Source organism: Bipolaris sorokiniana (assembly GCF_000338995.1).
Source record: "Bipolaris sorokiniana ND90Pr unplaced genomic scaffold COCSAscaffold_22, whole genome shotgun sequence".
NCBI lineage: Eukaryota > Fungi > Ascomycota > Dothideomycetes > Pleosporales > Pleosporaceae > Bipolaris > Bipolaris sorokiniana.
Genome location: NW_006911916.1, coordinates 65,383 through 91,800, shown reverse-complemented (window position 1 = coordinate 91,800; position 26,418 = coordinate 65,383). Strand labels below are relative to the sequence as shown.

General features: G+C 51.9%; 12 protein-coding genes across 12 annotated transcripts; 7 read left to right on the top strand and 5 right to left on the bottom strand.

Moving 5' to 3' along the window:
* Positions 1-1,608: 1,608 nt before the first annotated feature.
* Positions 1,609-3,139, bottom strand: COCSADRAFT_54926 (glycoside hydrolase family 18 protein; the record flags this gene model as incomplete). Its single annotated transcript, XM_007707828.1, has 4 exons — positions 1,609-1,892; positions 1,951-2,038; positions 2,191-2,942; positions 3,010-3,139. Coding segments are annotated over 4 exons (1,254 nt in total), but the record flags the coding sequence as incomplete, so codon positions are not given.
* A 1,330-nt stretch (positions 3,140-4,469) lies between these two features.
* COCSADRAFT_351130 (uncharacterized protein) lies at positions 4,470-6,008 on the top strand. Its single transcript, XM_007707849.1, has one exon. It carries the CDS (start codon positions 4,509-4,511, stop codon positions 5,652-5,654), a length of 1,146 nt encoding a protein of 381 aa, XP_007706039.1. The 5' UTR covers positions 4,470-4,508; the 3' UTR covers positions 5,655-6,008.
* A 1,116-nt stretch (positions 6,009-7,124) lies between these two features.
* Positions 7,125-7,922, top strand: COCSADRAFT_104241 (uncharacterized protein; the record flags this gene model as incomplete). The annotated part of the gene is made up of 2 exons (XM_007707848.1): positions 7,125-7,337; positions 7,398-7,922. 2 exons carry the CDS (start codon positions 7,125-7,127, stop codon positions 7,920-7,922), a joined length of 738 nt encoding a protein of 245 aa, XP_007706038.1.
* Positions 7,923-9,231: 1,309 nt separating this feature from the next.
* On the bottom strand, positions 9,232-9,555 carry COCSADRAFT_31689 (uncharacterized protein; the record flags this gene model as incomplete). Its single annotated transcript, XM_007707815.1, has 1 exon — positions 9,232-9,555. One exon carries the CDS (start codon positions 9,553-9,555, stop codon positions 9,232-9,234), a length of 324 nt encoding a protein of 107 aa, XP_007706005.1.
* A 677-nt stretch (positions 9,556-10,232) lies between these two features.
* Positions 10,233-11,620, top strand: COCSADRAFT_176763 (uncharacterized protein; the record flags this gene model as incomplete). Its single annotated transcript, XM_007707847.1, has 2 exons — positions 10,233-11,504; positions 11,570-11,620. The coding sequence occupies 2 exons, from the start codon at positions 10,233-10,235 to the stop codon at positions 11,618-11,620; spliced, it is 1,323 nt and encodes a 440-aa protein (XP_007706037.1).
* A 977-nt stretch (positions 11,621-12,597) lies between these two features.
* Positions 12,598-14,488, top strand: COCSADRAFT_42040 (uncharacterized protein). Its single transcript, XM_007707823.1, has one exon. It carries the CDS (start codon positions 12,829-12,831, stop codon positions 14,443-14,445), a length of 1,617 nt encoding a protein of 538 aa, XP_007706013.1. The 5' UTR covers positions 12,598-12,828; the 3' UTR covers positions 14,446-14,488.
* Positions 14,489-14,598: 110 nt separating this feature from the next.
* COCSADRAFT_280921 (uncharacterized protein) lies at positions 14,599-17,092 on the bottom strand. The gene has a single exon (XM_007707846.1). It carries the CDS (start codon positions 16,987-16,989, stop codon positions 14,752-14,754), a length of 2,238 nt encoding a protein of 745 aa, XP_007706036.1. The 5' UTR covers positions 16,990-17,092; the 3' UTR covers positions 14,599-14,751.
* Positions 17,093-17,940: 848 nt separating this feature from the next.
* Positions 17,941-21,788, top strand: COCSADRAFT_42038 (uncharacterized protein). The gene is made up of 3 exons (XM_007707822.1): positions 17,941-18,186; positions 18,287-18,480; positions 18,544-21,788. Exons 1-3 carry the CDS (start codon positions 18,119-18,121, stop codon positions 21,705-21,707), a joined length of 3,426 nt encoding a protein of 1,141 aa, XP_007706012.1. The 5' UTR covers positions 17,941-18,118; the 3' UTR covers positions 21,708-21,788.
* Positions 21,789-21,965: 177 nt separating this feature from the next.
* On the top strand, positions 21,966-22,592 carry COCSADRAFT_54721 (uncharacterized protein; the record flags this gene model as incomplete). The annotated part of the gene is made up of 1 exon (XM_007707827.1): positions 21,966-22,592. A coding segment is annotated over one exon (627 nt), but the record flags the coding sequence as incomplete, so codon positions are not given.
* Positions 22,593-22,968: 376 nt separating this feature from the next.
* COCSADRAFT_280894 (uncharacterized protein) lies at positions 22,969-23,844 on the bottom strand. The gene is made up of 2 exons (XM_007707845.1): positions 23,473-23,844; positions 22,969-23,335 (listed from the first exon to the last, which is right to left on the bottom strand). Exons 1-2 carry the CDS (start codon positions 23,761-23,763, stop codon positions 23,144-23,146), a joined length of 483 nt encoding a protein of 160 aa, XP_007706035.1. The 5' UTR covers positions 23,764-23,844; the 3' UTR covers positions 22,969-23,143.
* A 332-nt stretch (positions 23,845-24,176) lies between these two features.
* On the top strand, positions 24,177-25,139 carry COCSADRAFT_280891 (uncharacterized protein). Its single transcript, XM_007707844.1, has one exon. The coding sequence runs from the start codon at positions 24,326-24,328 to the stop codon at positions 25,112-25,114; it is 789 nt and encodes a 262-aa protein (XP_007706034.1). The 5' UTR covers positions 24,177-24,325; the 3' UTR covers positions 25,115-25,139.
* COCSADRAFT_280890 (uncharacterized protein) lies at positions 25,140-26,047 on the bottom strand. The gene has a single exon (XM_007707843.1). It carries the CDS (start codon positions 25,993-25,995, stop codon positions 25,165-25,167), a length of 831 nt encoding a protein of 276 aa, XP_007706033.1. The 5' UTR covers positions 25,996-26,047; the 3' UTR covers positions 25,140-25,164.
* Positions 26,048-26,418: the final 371 nt, after the last annotated feature.

Here is a 26,418-nt window from a genome sequence, read left to right as displayed (position 1 = left end):
ATCCTGAGTCACGCAAGCCGACTTGCCACCAGAGCCATTACACCTGGTCGTGTGCAGATACGAGCTGCACTCGCTGCCACTATAAGGCGGCTCGAGCGTCGTGAGAGTGGGCGCCCCTGGGAGATTCTGACGTGTTGTTGTAGGCGCTCCCTGTCCTCCGTTACCATTGCCTCCATTGGATGTTCTAGTGCCGCCTAATGGGGGGCGATTCCATCCCCAAGTAGTTATTGTCTTTCCGGAATAGATTGTTGTCCCTTTCGTGTGGCTTATGCCGGCTGGAAGCTGCTCATGCGTGTCCTGCAACTTGGGGTCATACGTAGGCCTGTAACTTTGTGAACATGCTGTACAGAGTCGAGTTGAAATAGAGCATGAAACTTACGCTGGGCAGCTTCCACCTGTGGTAGTCGTTGTTTTTCCAGTAGCTGAGCATTCGCTGACAATTGATGTGGAGTAAGTAGTGCAATCCGTCGTGCGCTGTGCGTCACAAGAGACCCAGCGGTCTGTAACAGTTCTCGTGGTGCACTCCTCCTCTTCCTCTTCTGGATCATTGGGATCACCACCACCGCCGCCATCACCTCCTGCCCCACCACTACCGTGTGGACAGACCGGTCCAACGCAGTTAAGATTAGGAGTGTTACAAAGGGGGCCAATGCACCCGCAGATACCTAAGCAAGGACGCCCACGGCCTCTACCGCCACCGCCACCGCCTCCACCATTATCATCGTCTTCTCCACCGCCGCAATTAACCTTGCAACGGCTTCCACACTTTTGTCCAGGCTTGCAGGTCGGCTTTGGCGGCCCCCTGATGGCAGTGACAGATGATGGCTTACCTGGAGGAGGTGGTGGTGGAGGGGGGAAAGGGTTATTATCGTCTGAATTAATGGTAGGCCAAGGCCCAGGCGAATATGTCCATGTGACGGGTGGCTGTCCTGTCCTAGTCTTAGTGAGAGTGACTGGCGGAAAATCGACGCTCGAAGTGAGGCTTACTGTAGTCCGACTCTTCTCATCCTCATTCCTGCCACTGATCCATATCACGTTCCACACTTCGATCAGGGTCGTGGTGACGGGGGGCAGCGTGATGACGGTGCTGGTCGTCACAACAGTTGTGTCCCAAGTGTCGAGGAATGAAATGGTGGCGGGAGGTCGGGAGATGGTCGTTGGCTTGTCAAGGGACCACGGGGGCATGATTAGTGTGCACGGCGGGAAACACGAAGCGACTGGGTTTGGATCGTCGTAGACCTCGGGTGCAATGTAAACGGGCCCAGAACCTTTGCCATTTGACGGCGCCTCAAGACAGGCGCCGCTCTGGCAACCCTTACCGCAGTGAGCCTCAGAATCACCGCAGTAGCCGAACGAGGAACAACAGCTTCCCTGGGGCCAGAGACCGCAGAACATGCCGTTGGCCGAGGCGCCACAGGATCCATCAGTCGTTTCCTGTCCCACCAAACATTTTCCACTCACGCATCCAGAGCCGCAGTGTGTCTCGCTGCTGCCACAGTAGCCGTATGACGAGCAACAGTTGCCAAAAGTGCTGCCCTCGCACTTGAAGCCGCCATTATTGGGACCACATCTTCCATCAGTGGAAATGGGGGCACTGTCACCGTCACCGGTGCCCGAGTTAAAGTCGACAGACCATGCCATTGTGCCGCCAAAGCAGAGGTTGTTGGCAAACTTGCGCTTCATCTCATGTGTCTCCTCGTCGTCGTAGCCAATCCACTGGTCATCCCAGATGAGCTCCTTCATCATGGATTCAGTGTTAAGGCGCGGCGTAAGGTTATTCTCCTTGATAAGCTTCTTGATCTCAAGGAGCGACATGACTCCCGCCTGGCGGGTGCACTCGGCCGGCTTGCTGGGGCCTGAGAAGGGGCATAGGAGCTTGTTGCAACTGGGATCTGTAATGAATTGTTAGTTGGCATACACTAGCAATCACTGAACGGCGGATCAGTGTACCTGACAATGTATATCCTCTTCCATACCAGGCAAGGCCAAAGTTGATCTTGGCCGGATCTAAGTTTGCATACCAGAGGGGCAAGGTGTTCTAAGTCACAGCCTATCAGTGAAATCCCGCAGTCATATGTCTATGTCCAGAAACGACAAAGCCAGTGCTAACTGAATACTTACTATGAGGCATTAGTAAACGGCGTGAACAACATGATTTTATGATAGCTCACCATTATAAATCTCGCGTACATCTGCCTGGCCGCGCACTAGAGATCCCAAAGTCTCGACGTCAGAGTCCCACGAACCATGCAAATCGTACGCCATGAATCCGAAGAAGTCGACATAGGGCTGCATGGCTTCTGCGTCAAAGTACCGAAGATACCAATAGTCTGGCGCCAGAGTCAAACTAATGCCATACTTATTTCCGTATGCCTCTCTCATCTCTCTGACGAGCTTCGTGAAGTTTTCAGTGTCACCTTTAGCGCCTCCCCGCTTCGGCTCCACAGGGTATTCCCAGTCCAGGTCAACTCCCGTGAAGCCGTACTTATCCATGAACTCAGCCGTGGATTGGATAAACGCAGCTCTATTCTCACGGGTCGAACAGAGGTCACTCCAAGTCGTGTGTGTGTTGCCCTCATCACTAAATGTGTAGCCCCCAACTGCAATCCAGGTATTCGTGTCGAGGGCCGTAAATTCCTTCATCAGTGGGATATCAGCGTCATCCCAGGGCCTGATTCTAAAGGTCTTTGGGTCGATGGATGCAAATGAGAAGAAGAGATGGGTGTAGTCCTTAGCCTTAATATCGTTGGGAAAGATGCGGTTGCACAGGCGGTCTCTACTGTTGGAGGCTAGGTAATACCCAATAGTTCGGGCCTTTGTCGATCCAGAGCCCTCGCCACATGTCTTTGGTCTGATGATCTCGCATGAGCCGAAGTTTTTCTGGCACGGTGTGAACTTGTTTGGCCCGATGCAGTGAACTTCGGATGTTCCACACCATCCACCTGAGATATTATGCTTAGTAAGAGTCAAACGCAAGTTACAAAACTATTAGACACTGTTATCACTCACCCCAACTACAGCATAAGTTCATGCCGCACTTTGTGTTTCCACCTTCGGAGAAGTTGCCGCAGATGGCAACAGCATCACAGTTGCTGGTGCAGCCAACACCACAAAAATCTTTACCGTAGCCACATACTCCCTTAGGACCGCAGCAACTGGTACAATTAGAATTCCGTTTCTTTCCAAGTCTTTCTTGTCTTTTACAAGGACTGAAGCGTGAGAACTGACCTTTTGTCGGGGCAAGGGGCCTTTTTGCACAACAGGCCTCCATTTCCGTCCTCTTCGCGCTGTCTCTTGTGAAAGATGCTGCCCGAAAAACCCGACTCCACGGATGAATCGCTTCTATTAATCTGGCTTGTTGTAAACAAGGACATAATGTTGAGATACGGAATGGGGGGTGCGTGCTCCGGAGACTGGTGGGTGATATCCGGGGATTCCACCGCCAGGGCGCCCTGCAGGGCAATCAGAGCAAATCCAAGAAAACACGCTGATCTTTGGAAGCGTGCCATTTTCGACTCTGGCACATTTGCCTTGAGGAAAGGGGGAGAAGTTCTGTGGAAGGGCTGTATTTCATATAGAATACCATAGGTTTTATGTACATACACTGATACCGCTCTTCTACTCATGCCAGGGTTCTATTCTCCAGTCTATAAGTCTAACGGCGCTTCCTACTCTCTATCTCCGTAGCATGCAATGAACCATGAATTTACTAACCCACTAAAATCGTCAACCCGCAGTCAAGGATGTGATCCATTTTTTCTGTGGCACAGTTAGGGGAATCTGATTTTTTTTTCTAGCGCATTGAGGGGAGCATATGATTTCTTCCTGTGGCACGGTTAGGGAAACATACGATTTTTGCATGTGGCACAGTTAGGGGAACGTGTGATATTTGCAGGACTGATCCTTCGCGTGCCAAGTCTCCTAGAAGCGCCGAGTTCCCATGACATGTATGACTGATCACTATATTGTACTTGGTTTGCAATGCAACGAGTCTAGCAGGCAAAATCCGGAGTTTGTGGTCTCGGGGCAATCGGCTCAGTGCGCGAGCAACTGCCGAGAAACGGACAAAGGTTAAATGTGCTTAGAACGTGAAAAGCTAAGTAGCAAGATATGAGACAGGAGATGAAAGGATTAAGGAAAACAAATAGCTCAAAATACGACCGGGATTGATGGCGAAGATAGAGATGCAGGAGGCAGGGAATATTTGCAGAGATTACGAACAGGTGCGGATCTCGTTCCATTACTGTTTGCAAGAAAAGCTGGACTTCTCTCAATTCCCACGCAATTACAGTATTTACGCATTTACATGTATGCTTTGAGTTCGAGTATTCATATGTGCACTTCTCTCGTGAACCATGGTTCGGCTAACGGAAATCCCTCTGCTAGCGTCGTAACGTGTTCTCGGTTATGTCTACTGCATAAATACCACTATCTCTATTGAGTCCGTGACTCCATCTTCTCTCCAGACACTCAAATCGAAAGTCCCACCGAGAGCACTACAAGCGACCATGGCAACGAATACTGAAGGAGACGCGTTCGGCAGACTTCCCGTAGAGCTCAGGATCAAGATCCTTAAACTATCACCGGACCTCTTTTCACTACGGAACTTAGCCCATGCGTCGCCGGCCCTAGGCAGAGTACTCGACATATATCCGCTCGAAATTGTGGAGGTAGTCTTAGACGTTACCGTTCCTCTGGAGACTCGTCGGCTGATAGGCGCGGTTCTCAAAGCTCGGTTTTCGCGCTTTCCAGCATCCCTGTTCGAGGCTCAAGATGTGGCTAAAATTGACTCGCCTGTGGTTACAGACGACATGCGCTCCTCAAGAGTGGACAGGGCCGCCACGGCGGTACGATGTCTACTTGCGAGCGCCGAAAATGTTCATACCTGGTCCTATGCATGCCTGGAACATCTGATACGAAGAACAATGGAGCTGCGGCCCTCTACGCTGATTAAGAATGGAGCTGGCCGTACATCTCGGGAAAGATTTGAAAGGGCCGAGAGCCGTAAAGATTATGTTCCACAGTATACAGGCTCGCCTTCGTGGGTGGAGGAGCAGCGGATGATCAAAGCATTCTGGCGACTGCAATTGTTCCTGGAGCTCCAAGGTGCTGGTAATAAGGGCCGCCTAGGTACCTATTGGCCAAGACAAGAAGTTGATGTGTTGTCCAAGAGCAGCCTGGATGATTTTTACAACGTGTTTAACTTTGAGCGGGAGCAGATCTTAACTGCCTGCGACTTTTTCGACGCAGTCACTTCTGGGACTATTACTTTGGTGGAAACTATCTACGAAAACACTTATGGTTTGCCAACAATACATTTGATTGAAGGGACAGTGTCAAGGTGTTGTTGTACCGAGCTACCCTCATTCGAGCGTAACGAGGACACCTTCCATCAGGGCCCAGAAAACCTCGACAAAACGCAAACTTCATACCATTTTCATTCCGTCATGTCCAGCGATCAATGGCTCGATGGGCGACCGCCTCTGTTGGGGCTTCCTTTTCACCCCTGGCGCAAATATGGGTTCGCCATATGGGACAACAAACGCATGGCCGACTTAGGCATGAGGGACCTATCACGCAAGCCGTTCACCAGGAACCATTTAGCTTACTCTTTTCGATGGTTTAGTATCTTATCTGAGGAGGATCTGCCTTAGGGTATGTAGAATCAATAGTCGAGCCGTTTATCCGCCGAGATTAAGGCCTGGTGTGGTTGGTACGAGATTCAGATAGGTAACATAAAGAGATGATCAATCATTTGATTTGAACCAGCGAATGAGATAAGTAAGAGAACTCAAGGGTGGATATTATTGATAGTAAGCATTCGTGATAGAGGACATGGTTCATGCATGTACCAATTGGACAGCTTGGCAATGGCGAGAAAAGACCGATGTCCGCATCCACTAGGGAATATGGGGTTTTAGAAGTTTTCTGGACAATTCGGTTCGGCCCGTTGGGGCGGATTTAGTGGAGAAAAATTTGGAGAAAAGTTGCAATATGAAAGTTTAGGCAGATCCTTGAACTTGGGTCCATCCTGGATCCGTCTTCTTGGCTCCGGATGGGATCATTACCCAATATAGAACGTTCACGGTCCACAAGTGTTACATGACTATTGTAGAGCTGTTGGAACTCCACAGAAGGATTCAATGCAATATCAGCATGGCAAACGCGAATAAACACGAAAGTAGGCCCGGTGGATGCACCTAGCGAACGGAAACGTGAGACATCCAGCCCAAAGAAGTTAGCTCACAGCCGACCTTGTTCATCGAGGTATACTCATATTAGCTTATGCCAGGGTTCATGTGCCCATTCCACAGCTATCATTCGCCTAGCCCTGGATCTCTATGAAATCACTCCACTCATCTTGCCGTCTCCCTCGGGTCTACTGCTAGCACACACGGAAACATGGATCCTTTGCGACGCTACGAAGATCATGGGGCTAACATGGCCCGGAGAGCGTTCTTTACCCATGTGGACGATTGACTCATGTGGGCGCTTTTCGGGATGATAGATTATGTATTACCAGACCGAGTGGTTCATAAGCTCGTCTCGACAACCAAGCAAATCTTGTATATATCGATACGCCTCGACTTCTGCTATGTCGGCGTCTTTCTTCAGTCGCTATTCATATCGTTTCTTTAGCTGTTCGTCATGATTTCTGTTGGCATCCTCGACGGCGCCGGGGCAACCGAAGCTAGGAGACATGGTCCTCGATACCGTCTCTTGACTCTTATTGTAGCCGTCTGCATTGCGGTGTTCACTGGGTCGTACATCTCTCACGGTGTGCACAATCAACAGCTATCCGACGTACAACAACGAAGTGTCTTAGACGGGCCCCTAAAGTTCAATGACTTGCCCATTTCGCTGCCGCAGGAATATGTTTCGCCTGAACTTGTCTCTCGTGCAGCCAGCCAGGAATTATGGGACAGGAAGGTTTTGAGTGGCAAAAGGTAAACCAAAACATTGCAAACTTTCTTTCCTTCCTTTTTGTTCCATGTTTTGACCATCTCCTGACAGTTTTTACAAAAGTCCACTCACTGATAACATGAATGTAGTAAGCGGATCGAACAAGAAATGATTCTTCTCCTTACCATCTGCTGACTACGAGAACAGCACTCTGGTGCATGATGAACTCGGATAACGTGCAAGCCGGAACTGTAACGCGAGAAACACTCAAGAATACAGGGTGGCGAGAATTGGATCAAGTTCCTGAACAGCTATCAAATGATTGGCACGAGTCACTAGGAGCAGCCGATGGTCTGACAAATACGGCTAACGAGTTCCCTTCACAGTGGGATCATGAGGAACTATGGACGGACGATCAGGACAGGGTTAGACAAGTAGGTGCTCACAGTCATGCTACTTCTACTTTACTGACCAACATGACTTGGTTGTTATAGCCCAGCGACGCTGTCATGGGCAACATTGTCAACGGCGAGGATGGCTACATAATTGCTGGTACAAACTATGGGCCCTTGGTATCAAAGCCTACAGATGTGCCAGTATGGATGCTCCCTGATACAAAATGGACCGACATCGTGGCAGTTCAGTGGAACCAGTATGTGGCAGGAAGCAACATCAAGCGCATTTACCGATCTAACGTGGTATACGCTGAGTCGAGAGACCTTATGGAAACAGCCTTGGAGAAGGTCGGGAAGAGTGGTGACCTGGCTGACCTGCCATTATGGCCTGGCATTGATTTCACACCTGGAAAAAACCCCACCAAGACACCGATGAAGCCAGCTACTGAGGCCTTTATGGGCTTGCTCGGAAGCTCTCATGCTGCTGGTCCTGCATACTTGTTCATTCAATACCGGGCCGTTTTTGGCAAGAAGAGGATCAACAAGATCAAGCTCTGGAAAGCCGATAAAGAGGCGCAGGAGCCGATAGTAAACATGTTAGTCTACGCTGAAGAAGTTCGATAGAGAAGGAACCTTGACGATTCCGTCAAATGGGTACTGCTATTGCCTTAGGGATCTCTTCAAAGAACCCCATGAGAATAAATCGAATCTGTTTTAACTACCACGATGATTCAGAAGGTCTTGAGGATTATTAGGTCTCGTTAGCTATTTTGTTAACAGTTGGTGTGTTTGCTTCTACAGGCTATTTAAAGTGGCTAGATACAGGTATTCATTTTGGTTCTAGAATTGGTGCAGGAGTCCGAGAAGGAGAAAATAACAAGAAAGCTTCTGCGGCACTAAAGACTTGAGATTTCTTTTTTGCGATAGGTGCGTCGAAAAGAAATTGGGTTCAATACTGAATTGGGCTTCAATATCTAACATGTTACCTTCTAGTGTTAGGGGAGGAATTCGCTCTCAGCTCGGATGCCTCGCAGAGTACACATATGTGCTTTGTATCCTCTTCTCGAATTCAGTTGTCTCGAACGAATATTCGTACTCTGGTCAAGGTCGCCATGCATTAAGTTTGTAGTACTGCCGAACTTTGCTCTGAATCTTGTTGGAAAAAGGCCCTTCTTATCTTCAAACGTGCAAGACCTCGAGAGAACACCGCTTATGTATGGGATCGCGATTGGCAAAGAGAGTACTAGCTCCAACGTTTCGTATTGCTTTGTCAATTATGCAGCGGAGCTCAAGGACGTCAAGCGGTACATATACTATGCGACAGTTTGAAGTGGGACATGTGAGCTACGTGCTTGTGCCAGTTCATTTCAGCTGCAGAACTTGGTGTTGCCAGGGCTTTTACGTAGGTTTGCATCGCTGTTATACTATAGAATTCTAGCATGCGTATGAAAGCAATCAGCTACCTGACGCGAAATGGTAGCGTCAGTGTATGAGTGGATTGCAGAAAGAGAACGAGAATGACTGCATAACAGATCGGCTATCTTTCTCCATTGGGTCGACCGCAGCAATGGACGCGCCGAATCATCGATCGAAGTAACATCTTATTAACTAACTACCAATAGGAATTCTCCGAAGGACGGCCGTGGATACAGAACATGTTGAATTTGAGAGAATAGCAAGGGCAGTATACTTACTCGACGTGCGCGGGTCATCAGTATGGGTAAATGACAATAATGTGGCAGCAACTTCCCTAACGTCCACCATCAGATATTTCATGACCTCATCTATATTCAGCGGACCAATAGTACTACGAAGCGAACAGCTTTTGTCTTTGGCAATGCATCCTATGAAATGATCGAGTTAGCGCGATAGCCGTCTGTGAAGCTTGATCCTTGGATGATGCTGACATGCTGAATCCAGCTTTATACGAAGACTAGTGAACCTCATCGAGTAATTTGCTAGCTCCATCTGTCTCAAGCGATGCGGGGACAATGATTCCAGTCGAGAATGCGAGGCCACCCAGTAATGCGAAACCGTTTACACATGTATCTCGCAAGATCCTTGTACACCAACATGTGTTAGTGCAATCCCAAGGATTCGTATAACCAAGGGAAACATGCTCCATCTTGAGTCTAGTGAGCAGAGCTGGCATGCACGCCGTAGGAAGTGTATGTTCAAAGTTGTAGTCGATATGCGTGTTGCGGTCGATGCTGTTCCAGATTTCTGGCGTAGCGTTCCTTGGACTAGACTTTTTCATCTTTCTTGCTGTGAGGTGTTATCAGGGCGAGCTGTTCGTATCTAATGCAAGCTATCAATTTATTTTTCAGAATAACATTAGGTTTCCATAGAAGGTGCAGGCAATTAATATTCGTGAATCAAACAGCATGCTTGAATGAGAAATAAATGGGTGCATGGCAGGTGACTTCGCGAGGTCGAGATTTTCGAGTAACAGTGCGATATAAGATAGAAACCGAGTTTTTCTATAGTATCTTGTTTACTCCACCAGAGGTCCTCAGAGATATAGCTACGTGGTGCATCCATGCGACCTTACTTTGAAGTGATTTTGGTGGGGCAAAGGGGGCGTACGTATCGGTGTTCAAGGCGCGCCCCGGCGCGAACCACCGTCTTACCTGCAGGGTCATGTGCAAGTAAGGTAGAGTTGGACTTTAAATTGTTGGGATCAAACTAGTCAGGGACATTTACCACATGGATATATATCTGTTTGCATAGACTCTATGTAGAGAATTGGAAGTCATATGTACCCCTCGAGTTTCTTCTGAGGGGCTGAGTTCACGTACGTACTGATTTTGCGTTCTATCTGCGACCTGTAACAATGGCACTGTTCGATGTCAGGTATCCTTTGAAAAAATGATGATTACCAGGAGATGGTGGACCTAGCATTAAACATTGACACTTCTCCTAGCTTTGTTAACCATGATTGGAGACATTGTTGACTCTCAGCGTTCACCCATTTCGCAACCACAACAGCAGCAACGAGCTTTCAGAGAGTCTTGCCAGAATTGCGCAGACTCAAAGGTTCGATGCAGTAAGAACAAGCCGACATGCGCGCGTTGTGCTCGCCGAGGCACGCCTTGTGTCTACCAACAATCCAGGCGTGCTGGAAGAAAGCTTACATATGTCGGACAAGCCAAACAAGCGCGCCGAGCTGCCACGAATACCCTAAACGATGTATCAAGCTCATACACTTGGGAAGTCGACACTGGAAACAATGACTTGCAGTTATCTCCTCCCAGATCCGACACCACACCAAACACCACCGTCAGTCAAATGGGCCCCAATGATAGTCAAGCAGTTTCGGAAAACTTCTCCCCCCTGGAATCCTTTCCCAATATTTCTGGGTCGACAGAATGGTGTTCCAACGAGATCTTTAAAGCTCTCTGTATCCAATCGGTTCCGCTCATGCGCAGAGACGATGCCGAGTTTGCCCTGCACATATCGCAGGACTTGACAACCCTGAACGATGAATTTCTCAATTTGGATGATTCAGGTAGGGGTCCAGTTCCTCTCGACCTAGGCTCTGAGTTTCTTGGATTGCCATTGACATGGCCAGGCACTGCAGGAGATACCCACCCGACTGGCTACGAGGCCGAAGATACATCCTCATCTAGGCCGGCATGCAACAAAAGCTGTACTGAAGTTATCTCCCGGCTATTCCCAGAACTTTTCTGTTCCTTTGACAGCAGATGCGAGCGCAGCCAGCCGCAAGGCGAATCATTGGTCAATATCATTGCCAGCAATGAGAGTATGTCGGAAGCCATGAATAGCATTCTCGAGTGCGAGTGTAGCCAAGATATCCACGTGCTATTCGTTGTTGGACTATGCACCTCGAAAGTCATGTCTTTCTATCTCAAAGCAATGCGACGTGAGTGTCTCAAGGATGCACAGCGAGCCGGCGACTCATATGCCACGAACGACCATCAGCGAAGCGCACTAGACGTAGAAGGCGGTGATTCCAAAGCCGAGATAATGGCAGCTCACATGGTCCTCGGCGGACTCCATCGCATACAGCAACTTCTGGCTCGTCTATCTGATCGTCTCAAGCAGACAGAGCCGGAAGGTGATCTTGCCAACGACTATGCTGGGCCAGGAGGACTTACAGGAAATGAGTTGCGGAATCCATTTCCTGCCTCAATGCTTCAACAACTTGAGCACAGCTTGCGAGCTCATCTTCGCTATGTTTTTGCAGTATGCCATGCGCGGCTTGGGGCGCATAACGATAATCCATTATCTACATGGACCACACAATGCAGTGTCGAGTGCAGAAGGTGATGCACGGAAGAGATATTTCTTTACACATTTAAGCCAGGCATACATGGGGAACCGTTAGGCTGCATAGATGCAGAGGTATATGGGTATGGCATACTGTATGGTATCCCCCAGAGGGAATGGTGTTTTTGGTGCTCAATGAAATCAATAGGTTCTGACCAGAACGTCTGTGTAAGGCCCACCGCCTTCGATTTGGGCAGTGGAATTGATACCATCTAGTAATTCTAGCGGTGATCATCCGAGTATACTATGCGAGCATGTGTGACATGAACGAGTGAATACATGTTGATCACGTGACCCTACGATTTGCTTCTGTGCAGTGTATGCTACTTTTTCGAAGATGGCCAGCAAAACGGGCGGCTTTGAATAAGCTGATCCAGATCCATGGCCAGTTCTCAATTGGATTTTGGATATTCTTGGAGTGACATAATTGGTTCGGTCAAATTAACGAAGTCGGTGCGTGATCCTATGGGTGTGCGTACGCGTTCGTGGCAGCCGATCTGCAGATCAATCAAAATCAATAAGTGCACTCAAGTATTTTGATAGATGACACAATCCCACGGCCCGGGGAAATATTGAACTACATTGCACAAACGCACAGACTTCAGGCCTGACGAGTGTGGAAGTGTGGAGTATGAGATCATTCTCGCTAAAGAGAGGGGGGGGCGAATCACTTTACTTTGATGGCGGATAACTAGTTTACCGGCCGTTTCAAGAGCCTGTGCTAACGTCAAGATAAGCGTCTACTACAACGTAGATGTTTGTTGCGGGACCTCATCATCAACAAACTGCGTTGTCCGAGGAGAGACGAAGGAGAGAGAAAAGAAAGGTCTAGGTATTGCGCGCGCAGCTCTTTGGTGGAAATTGCCAAAAGAGGACTAGTAGCATGGACCCTTTGATCATGTGAAACGGAAGCTGTAGCTGCAAGTAGATCCCCAAGTGTGCAAGGGTCCAAGTGATTAAACATGGGGAAACATTCGCCTGGCTGAATCAATTAATCCGCAAAGAGAGAGACGGAGAGACGGGAGAGGGGGCGCGACTTCGGAAAGCCCAGACGTCCGTATTTCCAGCCAGCCACCCCCGTCTCATGACCATCACGCGTGGTCTTCTTCTTCTCTTTCCTTCTCCCCCATTTATCTTTCTTCATTGTTGGCCGTGGACTAAGGGAAAGCATGTCATCGGTCCTTATCCTACCGTGATACACAATCACCGGTCGTTCGTGTAACGACACTGCACATCCAACATGATGAAGAGCCCATCGCCATCGCCATCGCCATCGCCATCGTCGTCGCCACACAGGGCCTACCCCGCGCCAGAAACAGCCCACAGCGACACAGGATGTCAAGATGGTAATGCGCAACGGCTACTGTGGCGCCTCTACGTCTCACATACACTCTCGACATGGAACGCACGCACGTTTGAGTTTGGCGCGGTGATTTTCCTCGCCGCCATTTTCCCCGGAACCCTCTTCTTCGCTTCCTGTTATGCGCTTTTCCGGGCTGGAGCAGCCGCCGTCCTGGGGTCCTGGATAGGGCATCAGGTGGACTGCAGAAATCGACTGGATGTTGTAAGGCACAGCATCGTGTGGCAGAGACTGTCAGTCGCCGGGTCGTGCCTCATTCTGGTCTTGATGGTCGCCGGCGGCCATGGGAAAGAGAAGGGATTCATGACATATCCCTTGTTTGTCGGGAGTGTCATGCTAGCGTGTGTCGAGAAGCTGGCTTTTATTGCAAACACCATTTCCGTGGAGCGGGACTGGGTCATTGTGGTGTCTGAGAGCCTGAGCATCGACCGGCAGGATTTGAACAGCACGATGCGACGGATTGATCTCGTGTGCAAGCTCATTGCACCCGTCGGCATTGGACTTGTTGAGGGCTACTTCTCGACCAGACTGGCCATTTGGATTGTATTCTTGCAAAACGCCATCAGCGTCGTGGTAGAGTATTTTGCCATTGCTTCCGTCTACGCAGCGGTGCCAGGCCTCGCGCTCGGAAAAGCGCCGCCTCCGCCGCCGAACCATGAGCGTGATTCTGAAACAGCAGACACGCCAATGCGACAGTCGTCCCACCAGCATGGCAATAATACTTCCGGGTCAGCCCCGCGTCGTCGCACGCCGCCCGTCATTAAAACCATGGTGGCATCCCACCTGCGGCCGTGGAAGAATTATATCCAAAACCCTGCCTTTTTGGCGTCCTTTTCGCTTTCCCTCCTCTACCTGACCGTTCTGAGCTTCGCGTCGCAAATGACCACATACCTGCTATCACTTGGATTTACCAGTACCCACGTTTCGCTTATGCGCCTTGGCTCCGTTATGTTGGAGCTGTGCGCCACAGTCGTCGCTCCCTGGCTTACGCGCCGGATCAGCGCTGTGCGCGCCGGACTGTGGTTCATCAACGAGCAACTTATTTCGATTGCGCTGGCCCTCGGCGTGTTTCTCTGGTTAGACAACAAGCCCATGCTCGCTGGCGGAGTCCTGGTTCTCGGCGTGGCATTCTCCCGCCTAGGGCTGTGGGGGTTTGATCTCAGCGTGCAGTATCTGGTGCAAGAAGATACGCCAGAAGCCACACGGGGGTCCTTTTCCGCCGTCGAAATGTCGCTGCAAAATCTGTTTGAGCTGGTTTCCTTTGCCACGACAATGGTCTTTTACCGGCCGCAGCAGTTCAAGATTCCCGTCTTCATCAGCGCTGGCGCCATTGTATCGAGTGCGGCATGTTTTGCGGGTTTCGTACGGCGCAAGAGGGGCCATTTGCTACATACGGATAGGTGCTTTAAGAGAATAGGCAAGACGGGCAGATATGAGGTGCTGCCCACGATTGAAGAAGAGTTTGAAATGGAGGAAGAGGGTATTAGAGACGGATGAATTTTGCTGCGTCGAATATAAGTCACATTTTAGAAGCTGAATTGAAATATTTCCAATAATTCCCTTTTCTACCCCCTTATCAATGTGCTGCAGAGTCAATTCCCATGGCTTTTTGAACTACAAGTAAGCATACGTGTTGTTGGCCAGGTCATGATGATCCTCAGAATTAAAATTATGGACAGTGTTGAAACTAAATAAACATGCTATGAAGCATTCATCACTCGATGGTGAGCTATAGTGGTCTCCTTTCCCAACGCCAAAACAATGCCATGCTATGCAATCAAGACCAGAAAATGAACTTTGTCTTTACGAAAAGGCTCGTGAAGTAGGCGTCGAGTCCCTGACATGCAACGATGCCGCCCCGTCTATAATATCTCCTTCATCACCACTCACTCCGTGTGTCAGGGTCGTGCCTTCGTCATCGTCGGTATAATGGCCGTCCTCAACATACTCCTCTCCCTCGGCATAGTCCCCACCTTCAACACTCTCCATGATTGAGTCGCCCATGCCTGTTTCGTCGAGCGAATCCCGTGACATGTAGCTTCCTTCGAGATCCTCGCCAATATCTGACCTTTCATCTTCGCTACGGATGCTACCCGCTTCCGTGTCAACATCGTCGTCTTCGTCTTCGCTGTCTGTGAAATCGGCAATGTCGAGAGGTGGATCGCGCCAGTAGTTGAAGTCTGTGTAGGCTTCGCCACCTGCTGGAACGAGCAGTCCGACTGGGGGAAAGAAGTGATCGACAATCTCTCGCATACTGGCATACCCAGTCTTGTAAGAATTCAGAGACAAGACATCGAGACTGACTTCGGCATTGGAGTTGATGGTGAAGATGCGTGTGGATGGGATGTTGACGGAACGATAGGACAAAGCATCGGTAAATCGGTTGCCGAATCCCGCGTAGAAGGGGGTTTGGCCTGGGGGTTTGTTGAACAACTGCATAATGTCTCGGAGGCAGGCCATTTTGAAGACTTCTGGTTTCCGCAAGTAGATTTCTCTGCGCAATGCAGCAATTGTGCGATCTGGACTCATGATGACGGGGCCCTTTGGCAGACGATAGTTGTCTTGTACAACGCCATTGAGGTAGGCTCTTGTTGTATCGGCTTGTCCGACGGAGCGACTCGTCAGGTAGAAGATGTTGTAGCCATTGTTTACAATGTCTGTGTAGAGTTTGGCAACTCCTTGGTGAGTCCAGTCACGGCCAATCATGTTGAGCACATGGCCAAGGGCATCCGACTTTGTAATTGTTCCGTCAATGTCGGAGATGACAATGGGCACGTCGTGCTTCCAGTAAAACATGTAAGCCTCACACTTTGATCTATTCACTGTGAAGCTCATGGTGTTTGCGCCCGGCTTCAGATTGAGGGCTTTGAGTTGGTCACTGGTCAGGCGCAGCGTCTTTGCATACGTCTTGGTCTCATTCTTGCGCGACTCAGGCGAGTGTGGCGCAGACATGCCTAGGGCACTATCCGAATCCCTGCGAATCTGGGGGAACTGGGCCGTGTCATCACTGCGGCCGCTGTCGCTCTGGTAGCCAGGGTCGGACAGGGCGTCACTTGAGCGGAGGGCACTCTCGTTCAAGACGTTAACAGAGGTCTTTGCCATAGCGGCGGCTTTGGCCTCCTCACTGCTGTAGATCCACAGATTTCCATTTTCGTCGGCGCCGATGAGGGCACCAATATCATAGTCGCCTGCAAGCTCGTCGGAGAGGATGCGCCTGGCTATGACTTCTGCGCGCAATGCGTCCTCTTCGCTGCTCTTGTAGCCCGTCATGTCAAGCTCCAAGTCGCCAGTCTCGGTGACCTTGTTAGGGATGTTTGAGGTGAAGAGCTTCTTGGACAGCTTGATGGCGCGAGCGAGGGCTTCGCTGGGCGAGACTGGTGGGGGACTTGTTGAGCGCGTAGACCTATTCCACGCAGTCGCGTCTTCCTTGCTGATTTGCAGTGGCCCCCTCTCATGTGCTTGAGATTCATCAAAGGCTTTGCTAAAACTGTCCTTGACAGAAGGCACCGTCACGTCTGTGCTAGCCCTGTGCATGTGGAAGCCAGACCAGTCTCCCGACTTTGGGCGAGCGTAGTCGGCGTCTGCGTGCAGGTAGTCGGCAGGGGGCACCGACATGGACATTCGCCCTCTCCTCCTTGCCATGGCCGTCTCGTCGAGATCAAGGGGTTCGGGCTCGTCAAAGGGGCGGTCCGAGGAGGGCTCGGTGGGTTTCTGGTCGGGGCTGGCGGCGGGCGAGGCAATGGGCGATGTCTGCATCTCAGCGGGAATACTACGCGAAGTCTCGAAGACAAAAAAGGCCTCGCCGCCCTCGCCGAGCTTCATCGAGTAGTCCTGCAGCTCGCCATTGACGCGAAACTCGACCTTCTTGTCGGAAGGGCGCAAGATCTGGTACTTGCCGAAGCGGACGTGGAAGGGCGAGCATGCGAGCGTGCCATCCTCGTGCTCGACGACGATGGTGTCGATGGCGCCGCTGAGGGTAGCGGGATTGATCGAGTTCCAGCCCTTTGAGACGCTGCCGGTGATGGACCGGACGTAGTTCATGGTGGATGGAGGAAGGGGTGCGAGAGTGTGTGAGGGGGAGAGGGGGAGAGGGTGCAGCAGGGCCCCAGTTGCGCCGGGAGGGGGTGGGCGTGGGCGTGGGCGTAGGCGTGGTGGGAGGCAGCAAGTGTCGGGGAATGTACGTCAGATGGGTTTTACAGTGGAGGTGGGTGGAATGATGCAAATGATCCGAGGCCGCGTGCTTTCACATGCCACAGGACTGGCGCATGGACGAGCAGGCCGACGGAGACGAAGCAGCGGCAGACGGAGCGTGGAGCGATGCGATGCGATGCGATGCGATAGATTGGAGAGCGGCCAGACAGAGCGCTCGTGCGAGTCGATATGGCCGTATACCGTCATGTCACGGGCAGTCGGCGGCTTTGCGACGTCAGCACCGGCCGGCCTTGCAGGCTGGTAGGCTGGTAGGCTGGCGGGGCCCACGGCCATCAGGTGGGCAATGGCAATGGCAAAGGCCATGGCGTGGCCATGGACATGTTGCATCTTGCATGGCCGGATGTTGTAATGGCTGTCATGGCGGTGCAGTGCACATGCGCTTACGAGGACATGGGCTTTGGATGGGGATGGGGATTGGAGCATGGAGAAGCGGGTGCTTGGGTGCTTGGGGGGGTGTTGGGAGCTGTCACTGAGCGACCACGTGCGCCATCAGAATGAGCATCCCTGGCTTGGCATATATTCGAGTCTGAAAGAGTCCCATGATATACTACTACTACTACTGGATATTATACTCTAGATATATACATACCCAATATGTAAATGTATTGTTGTATTAATAGTAGTAGTGGTACATCACTGTATAGTACTTTACTCACGTGCACAGCCAAACCACTCGCACCACAGGGCTGCAGGGCAGCGGCGGCTTGTCGACACGCCAAGACGAGCACCAAATGCTTGTCGCCCCGGCCGCACTCGGCCATATTCCATACTATTATGCCACTTCACTCTCCCAACCCAGACGGACAAACCACCCCCATCACCTCTCGTTTTTCTCTTCCCCAGGCGGCGACTCTGGGCCCCGACAAGCAACAAACCCGCCGCCGCCGCCGCCCAAGCCATCATGTTCTCCGACCCTGCAGCCGCCCTGCACTGGCCGCCTGACGTCGCCCACTACAACATGGAGGCCCTCTTGTTCTCGTCGTCTGGATGGCTCCGAACCGCCTGCGTCGTCTTGGCCCTGTTCTGGTACGCATGCAATCAATCAATCAATGACTGAATAAACAAGTGCCTCGTAACGCACTTGGCTACTCCCTCCCTGACGCGCTCGTGTTGACCTCGCGCCCAGGGTCGCCTTTCGCGCATACCAAGTCCTCACCCAGCCTGTTGACAAGCTGATCCACGTTCTCGGCCTCGAAGTCCCCGTCGCGCCCATCGTCTCCCTCGCCGGCATCAAGGCTGACGGCGCCCTGCTGCACTGGAAGCCCCCCGACCAGCGTCCCTCGGTCCTCAAATATGTCATTCGTATCAACGGCATAGACAGTACGTCGTTGCCCTTTGCCCCGCTTCCAACCCGACCTTCTAACCCACTTCCCCCCCTCCCAGTCGGCGATATCTCACCCCAGGAATCCTCCATTACTATTGAAAATCTCTTGCCCGACTGCCACTACACCATCCGCATCGTCACCCTCAACTCGTCCAGCTTCCAGGCCCCCAGTGTCCCCATCCGCTTCCGTACCCTCCCCGCCGACTCGGACGATTACTACGCGCCCCATCCGCCCAAGGATGCCGTACCCCCTTCCGACGACAATGACTACACTCCGACCCCAATTATTCGCCCCAACAAGACACTCGCAGAGGTCGTCACCGCCGTCGCTGCTCCTCCCATGACCCGCGAACACAGCAACAGCACCTCTCGCTTGCGCCGCCCAGATGTCGGCAGAAGGACCTCACCTGCGTCGCAAGATCAGCTTCGCAATGCCCAAGAATCAGAAGGTTCGGATTCTATCCGCCAATTGACTGAAAAACTCGACGCCCTCCGGCGCGAACTCGATGACGTGGAGCGTCAGATGCAGGATGAGGATCAGGAATTTGTCAGCCAAAAGGCTATTCTCGCCGACAAGCGCGACGAGAAAAAGGCTGCGCTCAAGGAAAAAGAAGATGCCAGTCGCGACTTGCGCAAGGAAGTGGCTAGTCTCGAGCGCCAGAACGCGGCAGCCCAAGCCAAGCGCGCTCATCAAGAAAAAATCTTCCGCCAAAAAGAAGCAGAGAGAAAGAAGCTCAAAGACGACGTAGCCAAATGGACTCGCGAAGCGGTCGAATTTCGTGAAACTGCAGAGAAGATCAAACAAGAGCAGGTTGAGTACGAAGCGGATTCAGAGAAGCGCATCCAGGAACTCAAGGATAAATACGCCGAAGAGACCCAGGCCAACAAGGTCTTGGAGGATGCCATTCGTGAAAAGGGAATCCACATCAAGGCGCTCGAGGAGGAGAGAAAGAAGCTCGAGGCTGGCCAGGAGGGTGCAGAAGCGACAGACGGGCCCGATCACGCAGAAAGGGAAGAGGACAACCGATGGAAAATGACTCTTGGCTTGCTGCAACAGCAGTATGCCCAGGCCTGGGCCCTGTATGCAGAAGCAGAGAGAGCTCACCAAGATGCGGTCAACAGACTCGGGTACATGCAGCAACGTCGTTTAAGTCAACCCCAGCTCTTCTCAGGACCATCTGTTCCGGATATGGGACCAGGACCAGTGAGGAGGAACAGCCAGCGGGCACGACCGCTTAGCATGCGCGAAGGCCTACTTTCTGCTGCCACTGGAGGCTTTGTCCACACTTCTTCGGTCCCTTTCAACAGCATCCCAACCACCGCCTCTCCGTCGTTCGCAAACCCAACTCCCTATTTCAACCCAGTAAACGGCATGGCATTACCTCCGCGTACATACAGCACATCCTTTTCGCAAACCGACATGGAGAGCCTGACCGGAGGGGCCCCAATGAGTCCCACAGCTGGTTCTTTGCTTCCAGCTGGTCTGTTTGGAGACGACTTGGGCTTGACAGAAGACGAAGACTACGACGACCCGGGCCCACCACAAGCACCTTCTCTCAACCCCTCGCCAAACATGAGAAACGTTCTACCCGGCTTGGGCGCGCCTGGCACAATGCACTATACACAAAACTCGAGCTTGCCAGCCTCACCACGGGCTCAGTCCCCCACTGGATTTGCAAGTCCCAGAGATAGTGCCGGCGAACTGCAAATGCAGTCGAGCAACGACAACAATATGGATAGCGACAGACGCTCCATCCACTCAGCCTCGAGTTCGTTCCAAGCTAACCCTCAAGCCAGTCGATTCGGCGGACTCTTTGGCCTTAATCGAGCACGTGGCAAAACATTCTCAGACGACGGCCCGGCCTTGGGATCCCTCAAGCCATCCCAAAGTCAATCTCTGCCACGTCAGGAGCACGGTCTGGATGGCCTCGGCGCTCCACGCCGCCGTGGTAGTCTCACAGAAGGTTCGTGGTACGATGCATTCATACGCACCAAGACGCAACCCATAGAGTCTTCGAGCAGTCCCAAGCATGTAGCTACTCGCAAACGGCCATTCAATATGTTTGGTAGTGCCAAAGGAGAGGATCCGTGGCTCCGCTCCATGCTGGGAATGCACCAGAGGCCAGAGTCACCTCGCCAGGGGTCCACGAATTCTGGAGAAGGCACGGCATTACCACGGCCTTCGACAGAAAGCCAAACGCGCTTTGGTTGGAATGTGGACGCGTTCGGTGCTAGGTCTAGCCCTCTCGGAGTCGACTGGAGTGTCAACAACACTAATACCGCCTCGTGGTCCCGGTTGGGGTCTAGGCGGCCATCAATCCAGCATACGGCCAATGCCAACTTGATCAATGAGGACATCATGCACGACGATGTCCTCGACTTTCCTTCAAATACACGATCACCTACACAAGCACCAATTGGCACCCGACCGCAGTCGTCTGCGTCGCACATGCCGGGTCAGATGTCGGCCTCGTCCCTACCACCTATTCCGCCGACTCCACCCAAACAGCTGAACCCAGCGGCTGCTAGTTTCACTATGTTCCAGTTGGGCAAGAAGACGGAGGAAGATAGGGCTGAGAAGGCTAAACGTGCTGCAGAAAAGGCCGCTGAGAAGGAAGCTAAGAAGGCTGGAAAAGCAGAAAAGAAAGAGGAAAAGGAGAAGAAAGCCAAGGCGGACAAGGCAGAAAAAGCATCACGCAAAGACAAGCATACGCCGTCAGAAGCTGGCGACTCGCGAGAAGCAACCTCACCCCACCTTGACTCTCGTATGTCCCGAGACACACCCTCCATCTCCACGGCCGATGCATCGGAGTCGTCTCCACGCGAGTCACTGGAGCATAGCATTTCTTACGCTGCATCAGACACTGCAGGGTCTATAGGCAAAGAGTCTTTTATGCAGAAACTGACGCGCAAAGGCAGCACCAACCAATTTCTTACCTTTGGAAAGAAGAGTGGCCTCTTTTCTAAGAGTAAGGCTGGCGATGTTCCCGGAACTCCAGATGAGGTTGAAGAGGAAGGCTCTAGCGGCTTTTTTGGGTTGGGTAAAAGCGCAGACAGCGTAGGAAATAGCCCAAGCATTGGTACTCCAAAAGATAAGGCGAGTGTTTGGGGCTCTATTAAGCGTATTGGCAAGAAGGACAAGACACCGAGCTTGCATGAGAGCATTGCTAGTGAGGCTACCGGTGACGAGGAGGACATGGCTGAGGAGAATATCAAGGCATAGCTTGTAGTACTTGTTTGATATACAAGTGTAACAAAAAACTAATGGCGTTCAAAAAGGAATGAAATTCATATCGCATCGTAAGATTGTGAACTTACTTCGTTGTCCACTTGTAGGCTTCACTGGTGTGACGTTCTTCCCCGGATTCTACATGCTGCACGCCAAGCACGGCGCGACTTGGGCAACTTCACTTTGACTTCAGACGAGCAACCAACAACCCAACGACCCAACCCCGCGTCTCCCCCTTACGTCACGGGCACCATGGCTTCGCCAGCCGCAGAAAATGTGCCTAATGGCATTTCCACCCCACCAGCTACTGCAAACGCACCCACACTCAGCCCACCCACACAGCCACCACCTGCATCGCAACCGTCGCAAGCATCCAATGGCGCGTCAACAAACCCAACAGCCAGCATGAACGCCGCCTTTCCGTCCAGCTCACTCCAGGACAATGGAACCAGCAAGCGCCCCCGCGACGCACGCCTCATCCATCTAATTCTAGCCAACATGGGCGTACACGCCTACACGGAGCGCGTGCCGCTACAGCTCCTCGACTTTGCCTACCGATACACCTCGTCCATCCTCTCCGACGCGTTGTCATACGAGCCACCGTTACCCACGACGTCGGCGTCGAAGAAACGCAGCGGTCCCAACGCCGAGTCGGGCGAAGACGGCGTGTCGCTGAATGCACTGCGCACGGCAGTCGGAGCGCGGGCTGCAAGCACCTTCCAAGGTACGCTGGGCAAGGAATTCATGAGCGAGGTGGCGCTCGAGCGGAACCGCATTGCGCTACCCCGTGTCGACCGCGAGTTTGGAATTCGCCTGCCGCCCGAGCGGTACTGTTTTACGGGTGTGGGATGGGATGTCAAGGGCGCGTGGGAAGAGGAGCTTGAGGAGACCAACGAGGATGTCGATATGGATGATGATGTGGGTGCTAGTGGAGCGGGCTTTGGGGGCCCTGTAGGCGGTGTCAATGGGAATGCTGGGGGCGAAGCGGGGGATACGACTATGGGTGGTATGGAGGATGAGGAGCAGGATGATGACGAGTTCGAGGAGGCCATGGGGATCAACCAGGAGAATAACAGTTAATTATCCCGAGGCAATTGTTGTTCGAGGTAATGAGGTTGGCGGTGGGGATGGTCGTGGGAAGAGTGAAGAGAAGGCGTTCGGTGGATCTTTTAGCATTTTATGGCGTTGAGAGAGAGGTAGAGAGGTATGGGCCTGGTCTTTCTACATTATATATACCAGAGCTTCAAATGGCTCAGTCCTGCATAGTTCTACATGCGATCATTATTTAGCAAAAAAAAGAAAGAAATATATGGATAATTTCCAAGATGATGTTACAATATCATACAAAGTGGGTTTTGTCCTGTTCCTGTACAAGAATGGGCAATGTGAGTTTTTCCTTCTTTTACTTTCCGCTCCACATCCACACCCATTCACGTCCCTCTATATATCCCTCCCCTCGTAACACCCCGATCATCCACACGGTTCTCCTCACGCCTCGCCAGCCCAGCCTCATTCACCTGCTCCGCCCTCTTCCCCACCGTCCTCCCTTGCTCATCCAAATTCCACCATTCCTTATGCTTCGTCCGCGCCTCCTCAAGCTTCCTCTGATGTTCTTCTCTCGCCTGCCATCGTCAGAAACAATAATATCCTAAACCTGGTAATCACTCCCCAGTTGTGCTCGTCCTCCCTCCCCCATTCCCACCATAATAACATGGTAAAGAAGGAGGAGAATAGATATAGATATAAGAAAGATATTTACCTTTTTCCTTTCCCCCGCAAGCGCAAACCACTCCTGCCGCGCCTTGTCCAGCTCATCCTGATTCTGATACTGCAGCATACAGCTGTTCATGGCGAGCCGCGCATCACGACACGCATAGATCATGGTAAATGTGCGGCCGAGGGCGCATGAGGCAAAAGTTTCGATTTCGGGGGCGCATTTGGCTCGCACGTTTTTGTAGTACAGGTCGCGCACTTGTTGTTCTTGCGGGGCGGATAGCGGCGTCGGGTTGCTGGGGAGCGGGTTGTTGCCGACTATCATACGGTCTGTCATTTTTGCCTCTGGTGGTGGAGGGGGGTTGCGCAGAGGGGGCGCTGGATGGAATGGCTTGTCTCTTTCTCTTTATATTTCTAGGTTGCTGTGTCACCTCGATGATGGTGGTGGGTGGAAAGCGAGCGTGGTGGGGGATATGCGTGTATCGTGTTCGAGTGTGTGGTCAATCTGCTACGTGCTGCAGCAGCCGTCGTTGGGGGAATTGAGCGCTGGGAGTTGCAAGGCTTGGATGGTAGTCACTCCGCAATACCGTGATTCCAAAGTCGAGATTGGTATGATTCGGAGCAGGCATTATAATTGCGGATACGGAGTGGAGCATGCTGGTGTCGGTGTTTTGGGTACGTTTGGCACCGATGGGGGGAGGCTGATGAACCGAGGCACATGGCAGTGCAGCTAGGGAAACAGTTCACATGCAGTACGAGACCTCTCACGTACATTCACATACACAAATCAACACTACACTCGACGCATTTCATATTCTCTTTGGTAGTCATTAACCTCGTCTACCCACACTTCTACATTACACACTCGACACAAGCATAAAGCAGTCAAACAACACAAAATGAAGATCGCGAACCGAACATTCCTCATAAGCGGCGGCGTGTCTGGCCTCGGCCTGGCAACAGCACGCGCACTCCACCAACAAGGCGCATACGTCTCACTGCTCGATCTTAATGCCGAAAATGGTTCCAAAGTCGTCTCTGAACTCGGCTCTCGCGCAAAGTTCTTTGAAACTGACGTCTCGGATACCCAGGCCATTGCTGCTGCAGTACAAGGAACAGTGGCTTGGGTCAAGGAAACGGGAAAGCACATTGGAGGCGTGGTCGCTGGCGCAGGTGTGGGAATGCCAGGATTAATCATTGACAAGAAGAATGAGCCGTTGAGCCTTGAGAACATTGATTTCGTACTAAACATCAACCTGCGAGGAACGCTGGATCTGATCCGTCAGACACTGCCACAGATGACCACTGCACCTTCTTCAGGCCCCGACGGCGCCCGCGGTGTCATCATCATGATTGCTTCCTCCGCTGCTTTTGACGGCCAAATGGGCCAGGTCGCATACGCAGCCTCCAAGGGAGCAGTCGCATCTCTTACTCTCCCCCTCGCGCGCGATCTCTCAAGGTATGGTATCAGAGCCGTGACCATAGCGCCCAGCATGTTCGACAGCGCCATGACGCGCATGATGAGCGACAAGGTCAGGAAGAGCCTGGAGAGCAGCATGGAGTTCCCAAAGAGGCCAGGACAACCGGACGAGTTTGCCAGATTGGTGGTGGAATGCATTGGAAATGACATGTTGAATGGAACGGTGCTGCGGTTGGACGGCGCAATGAGGATGCCGGCCAGACTATAGTTTTGATGTTTGATTACTTTTTTGTTTGTTTCCAAATCAACGCAGTGTCTTCAACGCTTGCGCTCGCGGACTTTGAACTTGACGCCGTTCTTATTGACTCCTCCCACTGTGTTGTTCATTTTTGCGCGCTGCAGCTCCAGCTCCTCTTCTGCAGCCATCAGTTCGCGTTCTCGTTTCTTGATCCCTTGCAATTTCGAGGCTGTCCTTTCTAGCGCGCGCTCCCTGTCTTTACGGAATTTCCTGGCTTCTCGCCGCGCCTGCTCCTCTGTCTCTGCTTGCTTCTTGGACAGTGTCTTGGGCTGCTGTATGGCTTGGTCCTCGTCCTCCTCCGACTCATCTTGGAGATCACCAAACGTCGGTGAGTCTACTGGGCTAGGCATTTTCTCGCCACGCCCAAACCATGCATCCGGATCGAATTCTTCTTGCTCCTCCTCATTCTCCACAAAGACCCTATGTTTGCCATGCTTTGCCTCCTCCCCGTCCTTCATAGCCCGGACCTCGCCCTGCTCCTCCATGACCAACTTCTTCTCGAGCTCTTCGCGCTCTTTCCGAGTGACCTGGAGCATGGTGCGGATGTAGCCTGCATCCTGGGTTTTCAGCAGCTTAACCACGTCGACGCTCAGGGCCTTGTTGCCCCGGTCTGCCACCTTGCGGCCATGTTTGTCCACCTGGGACGACATCATCTTGAAGGAAAACTCATCGGGATTGCGGTCGCGAGCCTTCTGGCTCAGGATCTTGAGCTTGGCCTTCTTCTGTCGATGGTCTGCAGCGCGCAGCTTGTAGTCCTTGCGCTTCTCGAGCAGACCCCATTTCTCTCGCTCGAGGGGTTGCGCGCGCTCTTTGTGGTTGCGCCGTTGGACGGCATTTCGCATTGATGACATGTTGGTGCGGCGTAGAGGTCTGTGTCGGCCTTGACGGTTCGCTGGTGTTGACTTGAAACTGCTGGAAATTATTCCAGGCGCCAAGATTCCGACCCGCTAAAATGTTCTTCTCTTCGGGCGTCTGTGCGTGCTCCGCCGCATGTCCGCGCCCTCGCCCTAACCGCCAGTTCGAGGCCTACTGGGAAAACCTGAACGGTTCTCATGACAGATTCTGCACAGGAAGAGAACCACATCGGGGCCCGCATTGCCTATTCTACATATCATATTGCACATCATTCCCTCATCGGCATCCTATTAGGAGTGTCTTCATTCGTCTGTTGGCTTCGACATGCCTTACCCTGCACCTAACCTGAAGTATGTAAGTACATACATGACAGCCTGCAGAAATAGTCTCAAACATGATATGAGATTTCATTCCCGGCG

Coding starts and splice junctions, on each gene's coding strand:
- COCSADRAFT_351130 (XM_007707849.1), top strand. CDS start 4,509: ATGGCAACGAATACTGAAGGAGACGCGTTCGGCAGACTTCCCGTAGAG.
- COCSADRAFT_42040 (XM_007707823.1), top strand. CDS start 12,829: ATGATGAAGAGCCCATCGCCATCGCCATCGCCATCGCCATCGTCGTCG.
- COCSADRAFT_280921 (XM_007707846.1), bottom strand. CDS start 16,989: ATGAACTACGTCCGGTCCATCACCGGCAGCGTCTCAAAGGGCTGGAAC.
- COCSADRAFT_42038 (XM_007707822.1), top strand. CDS start 18,119: ATGGAGGCCCTCTTGTTCTCGTCGTCTGGATGGCTCCGAACCGCCTGC. Junction 18,187..18,286: donor GTCGTCTTGGCCCTGTTCTG/GTACGCATGCAA, acceptor CCTCGCGCCCAG/GGTCGCCTTTCGCGCATACC. Junction 18,481..18,543: donor TCGTATCAACGGCATAGACA/GTACGTCGTTGC, acceptor CCCCCCTCCCAG/TCGGCGATATCTCACCCCAG.
- COCSADRAFT_280894 (XM_007707845.1), bottom strand. CDS start 23,763: ATGACAGACCGTATGATAGTCGGCAACAACCCGCTCCCCAGCAACCCG. Junction 23,336..23,472: donor TTGCGGGGGAAAGGAAAAAG/GTAAATATCTTT, acceptor TGACGATGGCAG/GCGAGAGAAGAACATCAGAG.
- COCSADRAFT_280891 (XM_007707844.1), top strand. CDS start 24,326: ATGAAGATCGCGAACCGAACATTCCTCATAAGCGGCGGCGTGTCTGGC.
- COCSADRAFT_280890 (XM_007707843.1), bottom strand. CDS start 25,995: ATGTCATCAATGCGAAATGCCGTCCAACGGCGCAACCACAAAGAGCGC.